This window comes from Herpailurus yagouaroundi, unplaced genomic scaffold (assembly GCF_014898765.1).
Source record: "Herpailurus yagouaroundi ecotype Mexico unplaced genomic scaffold, PumYag 188, whole genome shotgun sequence".
Classification (NCBI taxonomy): Eukaryota; Metazoa; Chordata; class Mammalia; order Carnivora; family Felidae; genus Herpailurus; species Herpailurus yagouaroundi.
In genome coordinates this window covers 38562173-38583978 of record NW_024412419.1, presented here as the reverse complement: position 1 = coordinate 38583978, position 21806 = coordinate 38562173, and the positions used below count along the sequence as shown (strand labels likewise).

Genomic DNA, 21806 nt, shown 5'->3' with positions numbered 1-21806 from the left:
ATTGTTTTTGTTTCATCACTATCTACTTTTCTTTCTACTCATTCAGCTACCTACAGAACTCACATTCCTTGCATTACCCTTCTCAGAAAACTTGCTTTCTATATGTCCATTTGATTGCTGCCACAAGTCTCTCATAGTCATCCCTGGGGTCATCTGGTGCTGCGCCCTGACCTTGTCAGAGAAAAAAACCAAAACACTGGATTCCCCTGGTGTCCTTTTCCTGTGCCCCCAAATGGTTTATGAGTGCATGAATGTACATTGGTGAGGGTTTGGACAAAATCCAAGAAGAAGATGCCAGTGGGCATTGGCTGGAGTCTCTCTGGGAAGCTCTGGGCTGTGCTTTGTTTCTATATCCACCCTCTCCTGAGAGGATATCCTGACATCATTACAGTCCCCCAAGGTCAGACTGGCACAAGAGGAGGAAAAGTTGAGACAGGGAGGCTCCTAGTCAGCCTTTCTGTGCTGTCCTTCCCCACCTTCTCTGAGGAGCTTTGATGTTCCTCGTGCCCTTATTGCAGTTAGGGCTGTTTCTGCCTTGATCGAGCAAACTCCACTCTGACACACTTGAGTATCAATGGAAGACGTTAGTACATGCAGTGAGAATTCATTTGTTTCAACAACTGCCATGTAGGAGGCAAGATCTGGCACCCAAGGAGTATAGGGTTCTCAAAGATACAATCTCTGCCTTCTAATGTACCTAGAATTTGGCTGAAAAGAGAGAAAAGAGGCCAAGACAAGGAAAAAAACTCCAGCATGAGTCTAACAAAAGAAATGTCTCAGGATAAGGTAAAGTGCTATAGACCTCAGAAAAGAGATGTTGTATTTCGTTGGGAGAATGAGGAGTGGCTTCTGAACACTTTAGACAGATGTAGGATGTTAGGAAGACATAAGGGGCGGATAAGATACACAGAGATGACAGTGTTTAAGATGTTTGCAAAAGCACGCGCAGAGGCATGGAGGGAAGAAATCCAATGCGTTGGGAGTAGCTGGTAGACGAAAGAAGCTCGCCTTGACCGAATCTGCCTTACCCTGGGTTAACACCAGAAAGCAGCACCTGAGACAAGGGCTTGCATTCCGATAATGAGAAGTGACCCCAGGGAACAGGATTGGGGCCTGAAGAAACTGAAGCAGGGAAATGAGGCAAGCCAATGCAAGGCTATGTTCTTGAGCTCAGCACTGCCATGGGTGACAATGACTCAATCCTACTGGGACCCTCCGAGGTACTGTGCAGGTAGAATGCATCTCAGAATTGTACACTTGAATGGTCACAGCGAGTAGCATGTTCCCATCTACTCCCACAACCTCCCCACGACGGTCAAGGGTTCCTCGTGGGGCTGCTCCCTCTTACTTCCGAGCGTGTACATGTGTGAGTGCCAAGTGGGTTCCTACAAGTCTTTCCCCATGGTGTCCTAGGAGCCTCCGAGCAGAGAGAGACAGATGCTTGGTGTAGCTGAGATAACATGCTGTCAGGTTATTTATACCTTCTCCGAGCTGGTTGCACAGCATTGACTGGAGTAAGAGGCATGCCACCAGGATGTAAGAGGGGATTCAAGGATTAGCTCAGAACCATGGGCAGTTTGTTTTTTGGTTTTTGTTTGTTTGTTTGTTTGTCTTTGAGAGAAAGACAGAGAGCAAGCAGGGGAGACGCAGAGAGAGAGGGAGACAGAATCCCAAGCAGGCTCTGCACTGCTAGAGCATAGCCCGACACGGGGCTCGAACTCGTGAACTGTAAGATCATGACCAAAACCAAGAGCCAGACACTTAACTGAGCCACCCAGGCACCCTTGTTAAGTGATTCTTTGAAATACTGGTTGATTTAAATTCACTACGGTAAATAATTAATCTTAATCAAAGTATGTATTACATGTCAAATTATTAACTAATGACATTATGAATCTGTTATGATGATCAAGACATTTAAATTTTTTATTTCACCTTTATCTGTTTTCTTTTTAAAAGCGAACTTTTAATGGAAGCATACATATGTACACACAGAAAAGTGGCTACATCATAAATGTACAGCTCACAGCTTCCCATTCATTTGTATTTCACATTTATCCTTAGATTCCTCTTTGGTGGGGGGCCTGGCTGGCTCAGTTTGAAGAGTACGTGACTCTTGATCTCAGGGTCATGAGTTCGAGTCCCACATGGGGAATAAAGATTACTTAACTAGAAACTTTAGATTCATCTTTGGGAATACATATCATAATACATGCAGAGAATTAACAAATAATACTCTTTTATTGATAGGGTTGTATGAACAAAAGTGTTTGGAACTCGCATCTCTAGGCCATAGGTTGTCAGAAGGAATAGGTATAGAGAGGGGTGTGCGTAAGAAGCATTTGGGATGTTGACTTAACTGGACTTGGCAACTAAGTGGATAGTGGGACAAGATCAGGAAAGAATAAAAAGTGATTCAGGTTTCATACTGGGGTGATGTTCATATGAGGAAACATGGTGCACAAAATTTGGGTGACGAGAATGAGGTGGGGCTACGGATGGGCATCAGTGCATGTTAGTCTATGAAGATGACCTACTGTGTCTCCGAATGGAAGATTCTCTGATTGCTTGATCCTCTTTCCTGGAATCAGTTACCCACAGCCCAGGCTGAATTTAGTCCTGAGGCTCTAGATAGAAGTTAGTGATGTAATCTTTGCCCCTCTCCTTGGTGAGAATGACAGGCTGTCCTGCTATTTTGGAAGTCGCTATGAACCAGTCAGGGTAGGAGACGGACTGAAAAGTGGAGGTGGAGCCCTCCTTATTATGGAAAAAGAGAAAAGGCTTCTGTGCTTTCTTCTTGTTGTGTACATCCATGATATTTTTCTCCTAGGATTAGGAAAAAGGTTTATTAGAGAGGATTACTGAGAGAAAGGGTCTAAACTAACATAGCCCTTGAGAGTGACCACTTTCCCCAAAGGGAGGGCCAGGGACCAGGGACACAACCAGATGAAAGGACACAAGGTGTCAGAAGAGGCAACCCACTGGCTCCTAATAGCTTGGCTCTACCCCAGGATCCCATGATACAAGGTGCTTCTGATTCTCTGAGACAGCACTGTCTTCCCTGAGAACAGAGAGAGGTTTAAGTCTCTTTTGTGGGTGCTCTTGGTGGGCACCCACCCACAGGTGTGGGCGTCTCACAAGATTCCCAGCCTCCGAGTGGGTTTAGATCTTAAAGCTTTCATCATAACCAAAAAGATTTGCTTCATAACTATAAATGCTACCTTCAGGACAGGAACCCTAGGCATATAATCCACAAAATCCAGACTAACAATCTCCCCCTTGTCTCCTCTGTCGTACAGTGGCCTTTGTTTAAGTGCGAGCAGCCCAGCATCGTGGGGGATTTCTGGGAGGTAGTTAAAGAAAACTGAGAATGGAGAAACCACCATTCTTTGGCCTTTCTGAAGCATTCTCGTGGGTGTATTCTCTGGTTTTTGGAGAATGTTTTCACATTAAAATGAGTGTTACACACACACCAAAAGCAGCATTTATTGACTTGGGGGACAGCCAAGAATTGAACAATCCAGGATTGAAAAAATGTTATTTTTGTTCAGTGATACGTTAAATGAAATAAAAAAGTACATCTCACAGGGCTTCTCTCATTAGCTGTACAACCACTCACCTTAAGCTGTAAAGTTGGCTGGCCCTGAATTTCTGCACAGAAAAGACAAAGATGGTTGTTCTTGATTCCCAAGTAAACTGGATTGCCTTTTCCTGCATCATGGAATTCTTTGTCCATACATGTCATTAAATCAAGACTGACTGGAAACACAAGGAAAAATGGAAACAGGTGTCAGGCTCCAGGAGCAGAAAGGACAGTCCTTCTGACCTGACATTACTCCTCCCAGTGAGGGGGACACTGAGCAGCCAGGACTCCCCCAGAAGCCTCTTCCTATTCATCATGTAGCTGAGACCCTACATCATTATCTGAAGCCCATTTCTTTCACTTACTTAATATCAGAACCCCAGATGTTACCAGGGCACACTGCATCTCCAAAATAAAAATAAAATTCCCCACCACATTTGCAGCTAAATTTTATCATATGCTGAACTTGTAGTCCACTAGATAAACATGGAAGTGTTGTGTGGGGCTTCTAAGAATGTTCTTTAAAAGGAGTTGACTCATCTGGGAGAAGCTCCTTTCTTACACATTGTGTCTTCTTACTGCCTGCCTCAAATATGTGGATGATGGTTGAGGAGAACTTGAGCTTGGTAAAGCAGAAAGCTAGAATACTTGGACCATGGGAGCATCACGGTGCCACCATACCAACCTCAGCCTGCCTGCTCGGGCTTCTTTTTCATGAGAAAGAAATAAACTTTTTTTTTTTTTTAAGTAAACTTCTTAGTTAAGTCCCAGTTATGTGGGTTTCCTGTCACTATCAGCTAAATTTAATTCCCAACTAATTTAGCCCAGGAGCCTGGGTGTTCTGCTTCTATCCTTCTGGGCAGCGGGCTGAGAATTCTCCAGTCAACTCTTTATTGAATGCCGACTCGGGACAAGGATGCATGTGAGCACACAGAGATTTAGATGAGGATAAGAGAGACATTGTCATTCCCCCTATGGAAGATGAGACCAAAAGATGTAAGCAGAGAAATGACAGAACCACAATAAATTGCAAGATCTGCTTTGAGGGAAGAACCAAAGCCTGAGACAGTAGGAGACCAAATTTACATAGAAGAGTCAAGAAAGACCTCTCTGTAGAGGTAAAATGCAAACCAAGATCTGAAAGTTAAGAGGAAACTAGTATATGAAGACATGGGAATAGGATGATGGAGGGGGTCTGGAGGGAGAGTGTTATGGAGAAAGGATGGGTAAAGGCCCCTGTGTAGCTCTGAAAGAAGACTGGTGTCCCTGAGGTGTCCCCACTAGCCCCCACTTCCCACCCCTAAAACACAAACACATAGGAAAGACACTGTTCAATTAACATAGTCCAAATGGTCACTCTTAATGCTTTGTAGAGAGTGGATGAGAGGCTACACAAATGAGGTGGGAAGGAGGGCAGTGAGGAGACAATGGCAGTGGTCCAGGTGAGACATGATATTATCTTAGAAATAAGTCATATTTTGCACACAGATTCATCAGTCTTTGCTGTTGGACTGGACAGAGATTGAATCACGGATGTCTCTTGCATTTCTCGCTGGAGGAAACAGGTAATGGTAGTGCCACTAATGGAGATAGGGAAGACTGGGCTGATCAGCAGTTTTGAGAGGTCAGGTCCATAGTTCTGCTTGGGATAGATGAAGTTAGAGATGTCTGAGAGGATATCAAGAGGACATGGGTAAATTTTTCAGAGGGTCTTCTGGTTGGAAGCATAAATGCCAGAGTGATAGAGGCATTGGATCCATAAATCCAAGAGACCAGCTCCCAATCCCTTCAGTGGGGTTGCACAATGATTGCAGACTGAGATCTGAGGACCTCCAGTATTTGTAGATTGTACAGAAAAAGTCAAGTCAGAAAGGAGAATGCCAAAGAGAAGCCAGTGAACCACAAGGGAATGTTCCTACAGAAGGAGAAGATGGAGGGTGTTCAAGAAAGAAAGAATTACCAATTATGCTGACTGCAGCTGAGGAACCAAATAATGTGAGGACAGAGAGTGTATCTGGTGACCTTGGGAAGAGGAACTTGAGAGAACAGTTCAGAAGTCATGTTGTTTGATGCAAACATGAACAGAAGGTGAAGTAGAGACAAGTTATGTAGCCAGCTCTTCCATGAAGTTTGGCTATGACTGGTACATAGAACTGTATTGAGACTAGCATATGGGAAAAAAGAGTGGAAGTAGGAATGGAATGTGGGGATCAAGAGAAGGTGGAATTTCTATTAAACTTAGCAATATTATATTAGAGCACGTATACCAGTGATGGAAAGGATCCAGTAGATAGACAAAGGTGGAATATACAGGGAAGAGAAGAATTAAATCAAACATTGAAGTCCTAGAAGAGCGAAAGAAGCTGAGATAGATTGACTTTTGATGGGAGGAAGGAATATCCCCAATATTAGAAGAGAGGACACCGAATTAGGAAAGTGTATAGTGGAAAGATGATCAAGTTTGATTCTGAGGACATAGGTAGCAATGGTTGAAATTTAAAGGAGAAAAACTCCAATAAGAAGGTCAAATACTGTTTGAGTGGACAATCCCTCCTTATCTGAAGACATTTTCTCTTGGTAAGAAGGGCTGCCAACCCCTCATCCCCTCATTTCTAGGTGCAGGGTTTCCTCTGTGGAAGGGAACCATCTTGTCCTTGCTTGCCCTTCCTGTGGACATTGGTCCCAGAAGCAGGACAGGCCGAAGGCATGTAAGCTCATGCAAGCTCAGCCCCATCTCCAGTGGAACTGGTGCCCCTTTAAGAAGAAAAAGTGGCTTTGATTGTCACTCACCAGGACTGACATTGTTGTTAAAAGGAGTTGTTATTAAAGAATTTCCATTCAGGACCCACACCATCTGTAGAGAATCATGAACACCAAAGATTCTGGAATAGTCTACCGCTGCCAGAAGACAGAAAAGCACAAAACACATATAAGGTTATTATAAACTTCAGGACTCTAGCTGCATCCTGGTCATAATGACTTCTGAATCCTTAGGGGTAGGCTCACTGCTCAGAGAAAGAGTGGCTATAAGGAGAAAGGGAGGGGAAATAAGCCAGGAGCTGGTTTGTGGATCAAAGAATCTGTAAGAATCTACCTGCATTTATACTCCCCAAGAGATTTTCAAGGTTTGTCTTTTTTCTAGGGATATCAGTGACTTGTCTGTTTCTAATGTATACTCTCTGGGTAGTAACAAAGCCAAAAATATTTAAATTTGTCATCAGTTTCTTGTTTTTTTTCTTTATGCTGTTTAACAAAGTAAATAAATTCCAAATATACATAATAAGAAAAGATCTAAATGCTCTGAGATTTTCAAATGCACGTTTTATGATCTGAGTATATTAGCAAGAGCAAATGCATCTGTAGCTAAGTAAATGATAGGGGCCCTTGTACTGTATTATCTTTGGTGAGGCAGGATGGAGATATTTCCAAGCTGGTTTGTGATTCACCACTCACCTTGGGGGGTGGCCATGTTGGCTTCAGAGCTTCCTGTGAAGAAGACAAGGTAAATCAGACGATGGAGAGGAGGTTGTCAGCAGCAGGTCTTGTGGAAAAGAGAAGAAGAGAACATGTCATCCTGTTCTCTCCCCTTCCCAACCCCAGAATTTTGTGTAAAAATTCTTCTAAGAAAGCTGCCTCCAAGCTCCTGTCCCAGATGCACATCTGAGACTAAGGAGGGGGTTTTCCAAGGCCAGAAAACCCCAAATGGAAACTCCCATCTCTATCATGACTGGTAGTCCTGGTTCTTCAGACTACAGTGGCCTTGGGATGCCCTCCATCCATCACATCTGTGATTGTTAGGAGGTTCCAGAGCACCACCTCAGGCACTGTTCAGTGCACCAAGTCTCTGGATTTAAAGGAAGGGAGAGGAGAGTGTGCATCTATCTCCATTCTAGCCTCCCACATATCTAGTGAGTCACCACTTATCCTGTCTTCAAGTCACTTATCCTGGCTACTAAATAACTGTCAGAAAATCGGCCTCTCTGACCCCCATCTTCCCCCATTCTTCATCCAAAGAGGCATCCCTAAGGATCTTGCACACGGACATCCACAAGTTCCATTAGGCATTTTGATTGTCAGGAGTCATCTGTTCCTGGGCTTCTGGTTAGGGCACCAGGAAAGTTCCCTAAGAAGGTCACAAGCTCCCCCACAGTGAGAGCCAGTTGTTCATATCCCTCCCTGCCTCAGGATCCTCAGTGCCTGATTCAACAGTTATCCATGGACAGGAAGTAAGCAAATCATCACCTGTACTCTTGGAAGTAGCCCTAGCTCCTCCAGTATCCTGTGCCTTCCACCAAGGTCCCCCAAGGCTCCCCAAGGACAGCAGTGAAAGAAGTCCATCATGGACTCTAGATCACTGCCCTAGATTGGTCGGGAGGGGAGTCTACCTACCAGATGCTCCAGTACTCTGAGCTAGTAGATGCACATTAGGTCTTCCCCAAAGGAAAGCTTAGACACATGCCTTCTGAGCTCAAATTACCTTTGTCCAAGAGATGCTTTTCCCCCTGGATCCAAAGTAAAGGTTCTAGCTGCATCCAAGGGCTCTGGAAAGCTGTCTAGGACTCCCCAGAAGCAAGAGAAGATCAAAGATCAGCAGGTTTCATGGCTTCAGACTACACCTGTAATCTGTTATTATGGACTATGGCTTCTTCCAGACTTAGGTTCTCTGACTGAATCCAACAGGTTCCAAGCTTTTTATACACATAGGGAAGGAAGGAGGTTCTACCTCACTTGGGTTGGGACTGCCTGACGCTGAATATTTTCTGGTTCCTGGTGCAGAGATTCAGTGAGTCTTTATGTAAATGTCAACTAAGTATGACTGTGACTTGCCCATTCACCCTGAAAAAGTAGGGCATGCTAAGTAAGCTCTTAAGAGCAACAACCAGGAAATATAGTCATCAACACTGAGTTTGAGGGAAGAAACATTATGGGACTGCCCCAGGGCTGATGACTGGATTCTTTTGCCACAAAATGACACACTGGAATGTTATTCCTAGGAGTGGAAGCCCCCAGTAGGTTCAAGGTAGGAAGTAGACTAAGGAAGGAATGGGTCCCCTAAGACCTGTGTAGCTTGCAACTACTCCTGGTTCACAATCACCATATTCTCTACCAATATCAGACCAGGTAAAAACACCCCAGTGTATGCTTCTCTAGCTTTTCAGAGCCTGTATGCATGCTGCTTCTCCACTCAAGGGAGCCTCCCCTGGGCAAGGCCAGCTCCTGGGCACCCTGCCCATCATGGACTACAGGTCACTGACCTAGATTAGTGGAGCAGGGAGTATGCCTCCCAGATGCTCCAGTGCTCTAATCTAGCAAACACACGTTAGGAACACACATTAGGTTTTCCCTGAAGGAAAGCTTAGACAATGCTGTAGATACCCTGCCCCAATCCCTTCAGCCCAACTGAGTTCACCATCACTGTGGCAGTTTCTAGCACCTGTCTGCTTCACACCTCAAGGGTATTTATTTCAATAGCAAACTCAACCAATGGGGGAAGGGACTGGTGGGTTAATATCTTAGCCTCCCTAGCTTCTGAAACAATGCTAGGGTTTCTCAGGGAGAAAACAGACTAAGACAGTAGTTTAGTATTCAAGAGCCAGAGACTCGTATTCAAAAGATGTATGTTCACAATTAGGCTTTGCAACTTTTGGACTTGTGTCCTTGGCACAATCCTTTCACATCTCTGATCCCAAGATGACTGTTATATGAATGCATTGTACCTTGCTGGATTATTGTGTTGGTTAAAGAAGAGTATGCAAAGTCCCCAGTACATGACACCTTCCTGTAGCAACTGGCCTAGTGAGTCTCCTATGTCTGTCGCTAGACCCCAGATCAGCCTATTTGTCTCTACCAGCTTTTTTGCTTTGACTACCAGTAGATCATCCTAGCTCTTGACATTTGTGCTACCTTATCAGCCTACCTAACACATAAAGACACTCTCAAGTTCACACTATATAGTCTTCCAAGGGATTCTCACTGCACAGTGGGATATAAAGGTCGTTATGATCTTGTCCTGAGTAGCTCCATGGCCATTCCCTCAAGAGTGTGGAATCATGAAGCACTCATACTCAAATGTGCAGTAGGTATGTCTGAGTCAAAACTAGGATTCAAAATCAATCTGTGGCTATGAAGAGGAGTTTCCCCAGGTATCCATTAGCATGAGTTGATTTCCATGCTCAAAGAAGAAATTCCAGAGCCTATGACATCACCCCCATGCTCCTTATATAGGACTGGACCCACTTGGAAATCTTGAGGAGAGGATCTCAATGTCCTGCCATAAGGTACAAAGAAGCAAACATTCAGGACACATTGATATGGATGCTGCATATACTAATGCAAATTCATTCAGGACCACAGCTAATAAGATGTGGAGCCTTTCAGATTCATTATTTAATCCTATAAATACATGGAGCTCCGTGTAGCCTAGACACTTAGTCCACAGTGCCATTAGCTGAGGTGATGGGGGCTTTGGTGACACCAGATAACACAAGACCTCAACTTATGTCTCCCTAGAATGGAGGTGCATCCTTTACCACCGAGGTGGTGGGTGATCCTGAGAAGGGCCCCTGGGTCAAAATATGTGAAGGAAACCTCTTTCCCTGTAAAAAAAAGAACTCCATATGAATAAAATCTAGAGATATAGCCTTTCTTCTCTCTTCAAGTAGCCCAAACTGGATCTGAATTAGGATTTCATTCCCTTGTCCATCCATATCTATCCTTCACTAGTCAGGTCATGGTCTAACATAGTCCCCTCGGTTCCATAAATCTCTCCCAACTTATATAGCACAATTCCCATCACTCAATTTGACTATTGTTCACATATTGCCAAGTTACTAAATGAAAGAGTCCTTGTTCTATACATCCTTGATGTTCAAAGTATGATCTGTGGACGAGCAGCATTGGCATCATCTGGCAGCTTGTCAGAAATGCAGAATCTCAGGCTTTATCCCAGACATATAGAATCAGGATCTGAAATAAAGGAGCCTTAAAGCCACGATATGTTCTGTGCTGCTATAGCATGCACCCATGCCATACTCTAGTCACACCAGCACGAGAGAGAGAGAGAGAGAGAGAGAGAGAGAGAGAGAGAGAGAGATCAGGACTCAGGGGCTGCCTAGGACTAGGCAAGCAAACCAGATCTAGATTCACCCAATCTCTGGAACCCATGAAGTAGATGGTCTTGGCACTGAACAAAGTGGGTGAAGGAAAGATATAAAGAAAAGAAGTAATTCCTGGAAGGCTGTGGCCATGAACATGCCTTCCTGAGGATTTTCACTTTGAGTGCTCACAGTTTGATTGAGCCAGGAACTCTCAAACTGCATTTGGTTTAATGTAGGCCAAATGCTTTCCACCAGAAACAAAAAGAGAAAACCCATCTAGAGGAGGGCAGAGCCACTTAAATAATTTTACAAAGGCAACAAGCCACAAAGAGTTGAAGATCACCAGGCATATAAGTAAACAAGATCACAAGAACAAGAACCAAAAAAATAGACAAAGCAAGATAGTAGAAACATACAGAGACATCTGGTTTTATAATTATTATACACAGAGCTTAAAACAACTATCCTAACCATATTTAAGAAGCAAATGACAAACATGGATGTTTTCCTAGAGTAGCAAACTATGAAAAGTGGCAGATTTGGAAGCATTAAACAGCATCTCTAGAACAATATAATACAACAAATAAAATTAAAATAAACCAAAATTTGTATTTGGCAACAGACAACACACACCAGAGGAGAGAATTAGAGAGTAAAGCAAGCTGATGGTATAGGAATTTCTAGCACTCTTTGCCTCCCAGAAACATCAATTTGAACAATTATCCATACACAAAAATACCTTCACAAGAGTTAAGAATTTCAGGTGAGGGATGACAGCATCTGGGTGGAGCACAGAAATAAGAAAAGATACATTGAAAAAAGGGTAGGAAATATAATTTCATATTACTCCCATCACCCATCCCCCAAGCCAGAGTATCCCAGCATGGAGAGAGACATCCAGTTCACAGGAGAAGAGTAAAGTAAGGAACTGACTTCACAGCAGACTCCACCACCAGCCCACACCAGCACCAGACTGACTTCTGTGGCCTGAGGCTCTTGGCCTACTCTGGTACCAGGCCAAGTTACCATGCCCCAGATTTCTGGTGGGCTCCAACAAACCCAGGCTACCTGTCCACTCCAGCACTGGGAAGACCCCCCACAAACCCAGGCTCCAGGCAACTTCCTGCAAATCCAGACTCCTGGCCCTCCCTAGTATCAGGCTCACTCTCATGGACCCAGGCTACCAGCCTGCCTCAGCACCCAGGCCAGCCTTCACAGACCTAGACCCCAAATAAGTTCCCATGGAAGGAGGGTCCTGGCCTGCCCCTGTGCCACGCTGCTACCATTGGCCAAGGTCCAAGCAGTCTCCTGTGGATCCAGGCCACCTGTTCACCCTAGCACCAGGCCAGCCCCATTGCCTCAGGCTTTAGACAGGCTCCCCCCCATAAACCTACGCTCCACATGGGCTCCCATGGATGCAGGCTCCCAGCCCACTCCAGCACCAGGTTGGTCCCTAGAGCTCCAGTCTCCAGACATTTCCCTGGGCCCTAGCCTCCAAGCCAGCCCCCATGGGTTCGAGTGGTCCTTCATGGCCCCTGCAGCTACAGGCTACAGGCTGATTCCCATGGCCCCAGGCTCAGGCTTGCCCAACTGCTAGGGTGGCCTCCATGTCTCAGCTTCCAGGCCAGCTCCTATGGACCCAGACACCAGGCCCATCCACATAGACCCGGGTCCCAGGCCCACCACCACAGACAGGAACTGGGCCTGTCCCAGTGAACCCAGACACCAACCGGCCCCTATGGACCCAAGCACCAGGTCTACCCACCTGCTGATCCAGGCACCAGACCTGCCTGTCTGAGGACTTCAGAACAAGCCCACGCAGAATCTTTGGACAAGCTGCCTGGTATAGGGCTTTCCCTTCCAAAGCCAGCCTGCCAAGACTGAAAGAAGTGCCTACTTCCTTAAATGCACAGACACCAATAAAGGCCACAAGGATCACAAATAATCAAGGAAACATGATATCGCCAAGGAAAGTTAATATAGTTCCAATGACTGACCCTAAAGAAATGGAGAAAAATGGTCTGACAAAGAACTCTGAATAACCCTCTTAAAGAAATTCAGTGAACTGCAAGAACACACAAGTAGACAACAAAACAAAATACAAAATGTCCCCAAAAAACGAAACAAAAAAACAATGTCCCAAAAGGACAATACACATAGATTCTTGGGCAGTGGTCAATGCCTGCTCACTGATCAGAAGACTAAAAGATAAAGAGATATAGAGTAAAGACATGTGGATGGACATATGGGAATGCGCACAAAATGCGAAGATGTTTGTATTTTTTTGTTAATGTCCGTCAGAAGGCATCAACCACAGAAGAGTCACTGGCTACCCAAGCAAATAAAATCACTCTGCTAGTTGACCTTAGCCAGGCTTTGTCTTCAGCTGCCCTGTGGGCATGTGAACAGTGGGAGTGCATTCTATTCCCTAAGGTCATTAGTAAAATATTGATTCTTCAGCCCTGCTCTAAACCTACTAAGTAGGAATTATGCAGGGAATAGGTTTTAATTTACTGGGTCCAGAGTGAGCCCAAACACCTGAGCTTGTAGTTCAGACCCCGGATGATTCTGATATTACTTCAAGTTTGAGAAATATAGATACACAATATATTTCAGCACTTACACCATTACATAACAATGTTTAGGTGGCCAGGAATGTTCCACCCTGGGTGGGTCATCTGCTGACACCCTGCTAGACAGCCCCAATGATGGGAACAAGGGGGATCATACTTTATTCTGCTGTCTTGCTTTGGGTAATTGTTGCTAATTTCTCAAACAGTGCTTCATAACACCCCAACACCAGGAGATGGAAATTGAAATCAAGAGTATCACATTTCCAAACCTACTACTAATGGTCACTGCAAGTCGCTTCCACTCCATGTACCTCCCCCCACATTCCTTACCCCTAAAAAGAAAAGGCTGAAGGAAAATTATATCATTCAGAGAAGTTATCCAAATTCTGAAAAAGGCGAAAGGATTATTGTGTGCCTTTCCAATGTCATACCAGAGCATTGTCTAACAGGACCACCCAAAGTTTATCTAACTCTCTATAAATATATTTTGTTTGACTTACTACTTCTATTAACTTTAGCAAATAGATAAAGAGCACATGATTTTTGTATAGTAGGGATGCAAATGCCATCTGCCTGGTAAAAAAGATAATGTCTCAGGCACCTGGGTGGCTCAGTCAGTTGAGCATCCGTTTTTGGCTCAGGTCATGATCTCTCAGTTCGTGGGTTCAAACCCTGCATCAGGCTCTGTGCTGAGCGCTCAGAGCCTGAAGCCTGCTTCAGATTCTGTGTCTCCCTCTTTCTCTCTGCTCTTCTCCCACTTGTGCTCACTCTCTCTCTCTCATAATTAAATAAAACTTTTTTTAAAAAAAGAAAAGATAATGTCTAAAGTTGGTAATTCAAGAAATAGGAGTAAAACATATACCTAGACACATGGAGGAAAAAGAGCTGAAAAAGACTTAGCAGTTGCCTCATGGAAATATGATCGGGGCAGGATATTGTTTTCAATCATAGACATGTATTGCTTTGGTAAGAATCTCCTTTTAAACAACTCTTTAAAGGCTGAGAAATAAAAAGTAATGTTTTATTGACATGAGGATCATTAATTATAGCCACTGTTCTCAGTGTCCCGGGGACAGCGTCTTTAGTCCCTGTGCCCAATCGTTTGTGAGTTCAGGGACAGTATCTTCAAGTCCAGCTTCAGGAAGTGGTCTTTGCCCTTCAGCCATCCTGGTGCCGGAAGATACAAGCCCCAAAGCAGCTCAGCAGAAAAACATCCCACTCAACTGTTTTCACTGCAATTGTGATTTTGGTGGCAAGGTTCTAAATTCCTTCCTGGAATCCAAAATCCCCTCTCTCAGTGCAATCTCTTAGATTACACCTTCTCAGGAGCTTCCCAGTGTAATCTGAAACCAGTCCTCATATGGGTAGGTCAGGATTGAGACCTAAGAAAGAAGTAATTCACCCCAGATCTGTAGGTGGCAAGTTTAATAAGCAAGGGAATTTATATATGATGCTTGTTTTGGGGCAGCTGTAAGATGAGTACATTTCCATACCCACCCACTAGAATATTAAAAATTTATATAGAAGCTTTAACTGGGTTCAGCCACAGGCACTGTCCAGATGTCTCAACATCACATCACTACACTGCCTCAAGGCTATGTCCTTGGGGGGTGAGGAGCCTCCAGCTGCCAGGGTCCAGCTCATGGGTCAGCTGGTGGTCACATCCTCTCAATGACCTCCCCCAACACAGGGCATCAAGCCCTTCATACCAAAGATGCAAAAGAACCAAATCCTTCAGTGAGTGTTGGCCTGGAGCTCACGGAACCCAAATGCAAGAGCATTGGATATTCAGATGTGTGAAAAACAGGTGTTCACCTGAAAACGAGGACGTTGCTACTCATAGGGTCCTTTCTATGATTTCATATGCTGTGGTCTTTCACAAACGTGATGGATAAGCGGGGGGGGGGGGGGGGTCTGCTCTCCAGGCTCCACAAGCTAGAGATTACTATGTTTTCATTTTGATTACACTCTAAATATGTTATCAGAACCTCTTCTGGACCATCAGGATAACCAGTTACATGACACCAGGACTCATATTTGAGCTTTTGTTTGAGCTCAAATCTGTGCTAAGTGACAATCCAAAGTGTCACAGCACCTGCATGCAGTTTTCGTGGTAAAGAGATGGGACAATGGAATCACCACACAGCGTGTAGGAGGATGGAGGTGCTGTAACGCTCAGACGATAATCACGTCACAAGCAAATGTGTTATTGGATCCCAACTGGCAGATGTAACAACTGACAGTGTAACAATGTAAATGGTCAGATATAAGAAGCTATCACCATTTATGAGCAGTGAGTATAGTAGTAAATATTCAATAACCAATTCTCCTATTTAATATCCCAGAACTAATTACCTCAGTGCCCATTTTAATGCTGTTTTTTAATAAAACTGCAATGCTAAAACTATATTTAATTGAGGAAGAAAACTTCAAAGAATCAAGAGATGTTGCATTAAATCGGGGCTTACTGATTGCTTACTGGCCTGCTTAGTAGAGTATGTGGTCTGATTGTCCAAAAGTAGGAAGAAAAAAAAAAAAAAGTAAGTGACTGGCGCTATTTTGGAAATTGTATTTAAGCAAACAGAACTTCCTGTGTCTGTAGTATCAGAGTCAAAATAAGAAATCTGTTATATACAAACCAGATGTAGCTACATCTTTCTACAATTGTACCCACAGTGATTTAATTTCATCAGGATACATCATCTGAAGCATGACCGGTGGGAAAGCTAGGCTCTCTGTTCCAAGAAAAGGCACCTTTGATGAAGTTTTGGGGTGATGGTGGGGATGGTGGGGCTCATAGCTGATGGCCAAGAAAGAATTCTTGAAGACGTCTTTGGTGCAAAAAGGTGATATTAAGGCAGGCGGACAGGACCTGTGGGCAGGAAGAGCTGCACTGTGGTTGTGAACACTATGGCACTGGGGGAGGTAAAGACAAAAGGAAGTCCTCCAGAGGGACTATGATCCCTCTGGAGCATTTCTATGATATGCTAAAGAGGACTCCTAAGATACCTGAGGCCTTGCTATTATCAAGCTAAGGTTGGTTTTCCTCTAGTAAGGCATTAACATTAGGACGGTAGGGGGTTCCTGGAGATACGTGGTACACTGTATTTGCCTCAAGCATTTGTCAATGGGCCGCAGGTTATACGGGCACTTAATTTTACCTGCCATTTCCTTCTTGCCTTTGTTCCCTATATCACTATGGAAGGGTGACGTTGGGGCTCCAGCAAACTGATTCTACAGGTTTCTGGAGATTAGGCTATTTGATAAGATTGACTTTTTCTTGAAATTTACTAAGATATTTGCGAACTGAGGGAGACTCTGGTCCTGCATGACTGTGATCTCTATCAGTTAGCTACTTGTTTATTTCCTCTCCTTTGTCCCTGGGCAGCCAGCAGTGCCTGAGGAATGTCCCACATATGCCACCTGGGGGAGTGGGGGCAGTGTGCTAGCTTGTAGTTTGCCCTGCCTTAGGCTCTGTCATCACCTTTACTGCTATTTTTAAAGAGATCTTGTGGATGCCTAAAAGGAAAAGTCTAGAAGAGGCAAAGAAATCAAGGCTGTGAGACTGTACAGAAAATAGTCATATAGTAGTGTTCTTTTACATGCATTATCTCCACCCTGGACTGTCACCACTGATAGGGGTCCTTCTTTCCCCAGTGAAACCCCAGTGAGCTATCCTCATTCAATTACTCTCGCTAATTTCAGTTTACTACGTTTTCTACTTCATTTTACAGCTTAGTTTTAGCTTTTCTGTTGTGTAAACACATGAAGTTTATATTTGGCTTTATGTTTACATATTAGAATTAGGAAAAAAATAGTTTAACTATTGTTAAGAATTATTTACCTTTAAACGTTCCTTAACCCTTAAAAGGATACATTATACAACGTGAAATATACTGGCAACATACAAAGCATATGGAAAATGTAATCTAAATAGGAAAGAAAACAAAACGAATCAGTTCCACACTAGTCACCAGATCATGAGCTCTGACGCTTCTCTGTATCCACCCACAGAGAAGGCACTAATGTCTTGGGGTCCAGACACCCTCATACAGATGGCTGTGGGATGGACAACTTCAGCTTGAGAGGAGAACTTTACATGACCCCTCCCCCCATGTCTGAGCTCACATTCTACGCCTCGGGTGCCCTGAAGTCATTCACAAAGTGTGATGATAACAAGGTCCTGCCCACCTCTCAGCACTGAGTGAAATGACACGGAGAGAATATAAATGAAAGCATGCTGGGAACTAGGAAATTTAACAAAGACCTCTGACCAAGCTGCCCCCTCCAGGCTGAGGTCAAGCATTGATACTTAAATTGAAGTTAACATTGTTCTTTCCCCCCAGGTCTGAAGTGAGGAAGAGGGGATGGCGGATCTCAGAGGAGGCGATGAACCAGCCAGGGAACGCCACGGACTCGAAGGTGGAGGTCCTGCCATCTTTTGAGTGGTAGAAGAGGAAGGGCTCCACGGGCGCGACTTCGTTGTACAGATCCAGTATCTCCTCCTCCTGAAACGTGACAGAGAACGCCCAGCAGGAGAAGCAGAGGCTGTTAGCGGTTCAGAGTTACTTGTGCACAATCAATAAATGTTCCAAAGTTAGAGAAAGCCTTATCCCTCTATTAAAACACATTTCAAAGGAGCAGCAGAGTGAGCACGGAATCTCACCTTCTCGGTCCCTTTCCTCAAATCCAGAGATGGAGTAGGAATGGCACAAAGAAAGGTTAATGAACAGTGGGCACACTCCAACAATGCATTGGAACTCATCTCACACAAGAGGCTGATGGGGGGAAAAGAAGGAGCTGCAGATCTGCGGCAATAAACCAAGGACCTCCCCTACCAAAGCTGCAACAGTTGAGGGCCGCCACCTTGCAAAACCAGTCTTCTAACAAAAGTTCCAGTATTAGCCTCTGACCAGCTGCCAACACTCGAGGAATGTCAGTGCCACAAAAAAGACACAAGAGGGTCTAACAAACCAAAGGATTTGTATTTAAACAAACAAACAAACCAAGTAAACAGAGCAATCAGAAAATGCTTTCTATATCATATGTAGAAGTACATTTTGTGTATTTATATACTGTGCATTGAAGTATTTTTAGCAAAATTATGCACACACAAGATCTCCAGAGAGACACTACACAGGGATGGTCCATAATTTGTCCACATTTGGACCTCCTCCCTATCTCATTACCATCTGAACTTAGAATATCCATCAATCATATAATTATTGCTAGACTTGTTCATCACTGTATATCCCAACACACAGAAATTCAATAGAGATGTGTTGGCTGTTTAATAAATAAAAAGACACTTGCTCATTTCAAACTCTGACACCACCTCCTCCATCCTCCTTTTCAACCTCCCACCTGGGAAGGACTGGGCGGCAAGTCCCCAGCTGCCCTCCCCAGCTTACTGCTGTTCCTCTTCCGGCCATTCGTGTTTGCGTTCTCTCCGTCATTTCCATTAGCACATTCGCTGCCATTCTACTATCTTAAATAATGATCTCGCTTGCCCACCACCTTTCCCAACTCCCCCTTTGCAGAAAACTCTCTGTAACAGTTGTCTATATAGGCTGTCTCTAGTTTCTCTCCTCCTGTCCCACTCTTAAACCCCTCGGTCTGGGCGTTCACCTCCAGCACTGCAGCAACACTGCTGGCACCAGGGTCCCTAAGCACCCACATGTGGCAGAATGAAACGGTCAATTCTCAATCCATCGAAAACCACAGTAGACAAAATTGCAATAGAAGGGTGGCTTAGCAGACAGGACATAGGTGAAAATGTAATTCTCAGTCCTCTTTCATCACACCCAGCATTCACTCTGTCAGCAAGTCCTCTTGCCTCAATTTAAATAAAATATTTTCAGAGTCTGACTGGCTTCTGCCTGCCTCCACTGCTACCCACTTGCGTCCATCAAATCTCCCCTAGATCACCTCGAAGTCCCCCCACAGGACTTTTACCCTGGTCCCCGCCCCCACCCCCCCCCCCACAGTCTGCTTTCAACTGGCAGCCAAAATAATTCTTTTCAAACCTATGTTCATGCATGGGACTCTTCTACTCAAAACATTCTAATAATGCCCCATCTTACTCAGATGGAAAGGCAAAGTCCTCACAAATGCTGGCCAGGCCCTTTGTGTCCTGCCTTTTTATCTCTCTGAACTCCTCCCCACTTAGTTCACTCCTGTCACACTGTTCTCTCTGCTAATTCTTAAACTTGCTCCCACTCACACCTGTTGGCTAACTCTCTTCTTGCCTTCTACTGTCTGCTAAGATCTGATGATGCCGACTGCACTATTTTCTACGGCAGCCCAACTCCACCTGGGCTGGCACTGCCAGTCTCTTTAGCCTGTTCTAACTGTGCTTTCCCACGGGACATAACACCCTTAAAGACACCACAGACTTACCCATTACACTTACTGTCTACCACTTCTCTCCTCCCGCTAGAATCCACGCCCTCTGAGGGCAGGGCTCTGTGCCATTCTGGGCACCAATATATCTCAAATGGCCACAACGGTGCTGTGCCACTAAAAACCTACACATTTACTGAGCTAATGGGACTGGATGAAATGAAATTGAGTCGAACTAAACTGAAGTTTAAGGAACAAGAGGAAAGACTGAAATCTCAGAAAACTGAATAGGAGAATGAGGAAGCAGACAGGACAAACTTAAAATGTAATCATGACCTGGAAGATTAAACCAAGATATTCTCCCAGGGTGCAACAAGAAAAAAACAAAACAGTGAAAGGATAGAAAGTATGGAAAATAAGATGAGATACTGAAGAGAGATCTAGATGTTCCAATGACTAAGGAATAGGCATTCCAAAAGGAAGGAAAGAGAAGCCAGAATGAAGGAGAGAATATACTTGAAACAATGGTAGACAATATCTTAAAATACAAGAAAGACAAAGATCCTCAACTAGTGATGTGCAGGATAACGCAACTGCATGCAGATAACTCAAAAATATCTAGGAATAAATATGTTTAAGAACGGAGAATATTTCTTTTTTTACTTCTAAAACTAGATTATCTACCAAATAAATATCTCATAAAAGAAACTGGCCTTGGAGAAACGGGAACCCTCTTGCACTGTTGGTGGGAATGCAAATTGGTGCAGCCGCTCTGGAAAGCAGTGTGGAGGTTCCTCAGAAAATTAAAAATAGACCTACCCTATGACCCAGCAATAGCACTGCTAGGAATTTATCCAAGGGACACAGGAATACTGATGCATAGGGGCACTTGTACCCCAATGTTCATAGCAGCACTCTCAACAATAGCCAAATTATGGAAAGAGCCTAAATGTCCATCAACTGATGAATGGATAAAGAAATTGTGGTTTATATACACTATGGAATACTACGTGGCAATGAGAAAAAATGAAATATGGCCTTTTGTAGCAACGTGGATGGAACTGGAGAGTGTGATGCTAAGTGAAATAAGCCATACAGAGAAAGACAGATACCATATGGTTTCACTCTTATGTGGATCCTGAGAAACTCAACAGGAACCCATGGGGGAGGGGAAGGAAAAAAAAAAAAAAAAAGAGGTTAGAGTGGGAGAGAGCCAAAGCATAAGAGACTGTTGAGAACTGAGAGCAAACTGAGGGTTGATGGGGGGTGGGAGGGAGGAGAGGGTGGGTGATGGGTATTGAGGAGGGCACCTTTTGGGATGAGCACTGGGTGTTGTATGGAAACCAATTTGACAATAAATTTCATATATAAATTTAAAAAAATGCAAAAGTTAAAAAAAAAAAAAAAAGAAACTGGCCTTTTGGGGCACCTGGGTGGCTCAGTTGGTTGAGCATCTGGTCTGACTCTTGATTTTGGCTTAGGTCATGACCTCATGGCTCGTGAGGTGGAGAGCCCCATGTCAGGCTCCTCACTGCAGCACGGAGCATGCTTGGGATTCTCTCTCCCTCTCTCTCTCTGCCCTTCCCTGCTCTCTCTGAAAGGAAGGAAGAAAGAAAGAAAGAAAGAAAGAAAGAAAGAAAGAAAGAAAGAAAGAAAGAAAAAGGAGGGAAGGAAGGAGGGAAGGAAGGAAGGAAGGAAGGAAGGAAGGAAGGAAGGGAGGGAGGGAGAGAGGGAGAAAGGGAGGAAGGAAGGGAGAAAAGAAGGAAGGAAGGGAGGAAGGAAGAAAGAAACTGGTATATTTTTTTAATAACATTATTTTTCTTACTCACCTTCAGTTGCAATGTGGGCTGCCCTCCTATGTCCTCACAAGACAGACACATTTCTGGATTCTCTATTCCCATATAAATGGGAATCCCTCTGCCTTGCTCAAGATACTCTGGATACTTGCATGGGACAACAGTGACAGTGACTAAGAAGGACAAAAGGGAAGATAGTGTCAGTTTCCTCTTGAAATCAGGACGAGGCCAGCATCACCCAGGTGGGGCAGGAAGAAACCTTGAGTGCAATCCCTGCTACCCCAGGCCCACCAAAACGCCAACCACGACATTTGTTCATTCATTCATTCACTCACACCATGCACCAGTCACTGCCCTAGGAAATGGAGCAAACGTGAAGAGCTAAACAGATGGCAGCCCCTGCTGGACCACCTGG

At 44.3% G+C, this 21806-nt stretch overlaps 2 protein-coding genes across 10 annotated transcripts in view; both read right to left on the bottom strand.

Annotated features, from left to right (window-relative positions):
- Positions 1-2222: 2222 nt before the first annotated feature.
- Positions 2223-21532, bottom strand: IL36B (interleukin 36 beta). 4 transcript variants are annotated; one of them, XM_040496777.1, is made up of 5 exons: positions 21425-21532; positions 7037-7124; positions 6374-6481; positions 3620-3759; positions 2223-2826 (listed from the first exon to the last, which is right to left on the bottom strand). In XM_040496777.1, the coding sequence occupies exons 2-5, from the start codon at positions 7050-7052 to the stop codon at positions 2614-2616; spliced, it is 477 nt and encodes a 158-aa protein (XP_040352711.1). In that variant the 5' UTR covers positions 7053-7124; positions 21425-21532; the 3' UTR covers positions 2223-2613. The 4 variants fall into 4 exon arrangements, with proteins under 4 accessions (XP_040352711.1, XP_040352710.1, XP_040352708.1 ...); XM_040496776.1 differs by lacking the exon at positions 21425-21532 and adding an exon at positions 16008-16031; XM_040496774.1 differs by lacking the exon at positions 21425-21532 and adding an exon at positions 8061-13881 and having other exon boundaries at positions 7037-7069.
- The window catches only part of IL36G (interleukin 36 gamma), a 163068-nt gene continuing 158083 nt past the window's right edge, over positions 16822-21806 (bottom strand). For all 6 annotated transcript variants that reach the window (XM_040496769.1, XM_040496771.1, XM_040496773.1 and 3 more), the window contains 2 exons: positions 21425-21564; positions 16822-17761 (listed from right to left, as the gene is read on the bottom strand). In XM_040496769.1, coding sequence (XP_040352703.1) covers positions 17552-17761; positions 21425-21564 — 350 coding nt within the window. In that variant the 3' untranslated portion in view covers positions 16822-17551. The remainder of the gene's footprint in view (positions 17762-21424; positions 21565-21806) is intronic.

Coding starts and splice junctions, on each gene's coding strand:
- IL36B (XM_040496774.1), bottom strand. CDS start 8,115: ATGCAGCTAGAACCTTTACTTTGGATCCAGGGGGAAAAGCATCTCTTG. Junction 3,760..6,373: donor TAACAACAATGTCAGTCCTG/GTGAGTGACAAT, acceptor TTGTGTTTCCAG/TCAGTCTTGATTTAATGACA. Junction 2,827..3,619: donor AGCCAACTTTACAGCTTAAG/GTGAGTGGTTGT, acceptor TCCTAATCCTAG/GAGAAAAATATCATGGATGT.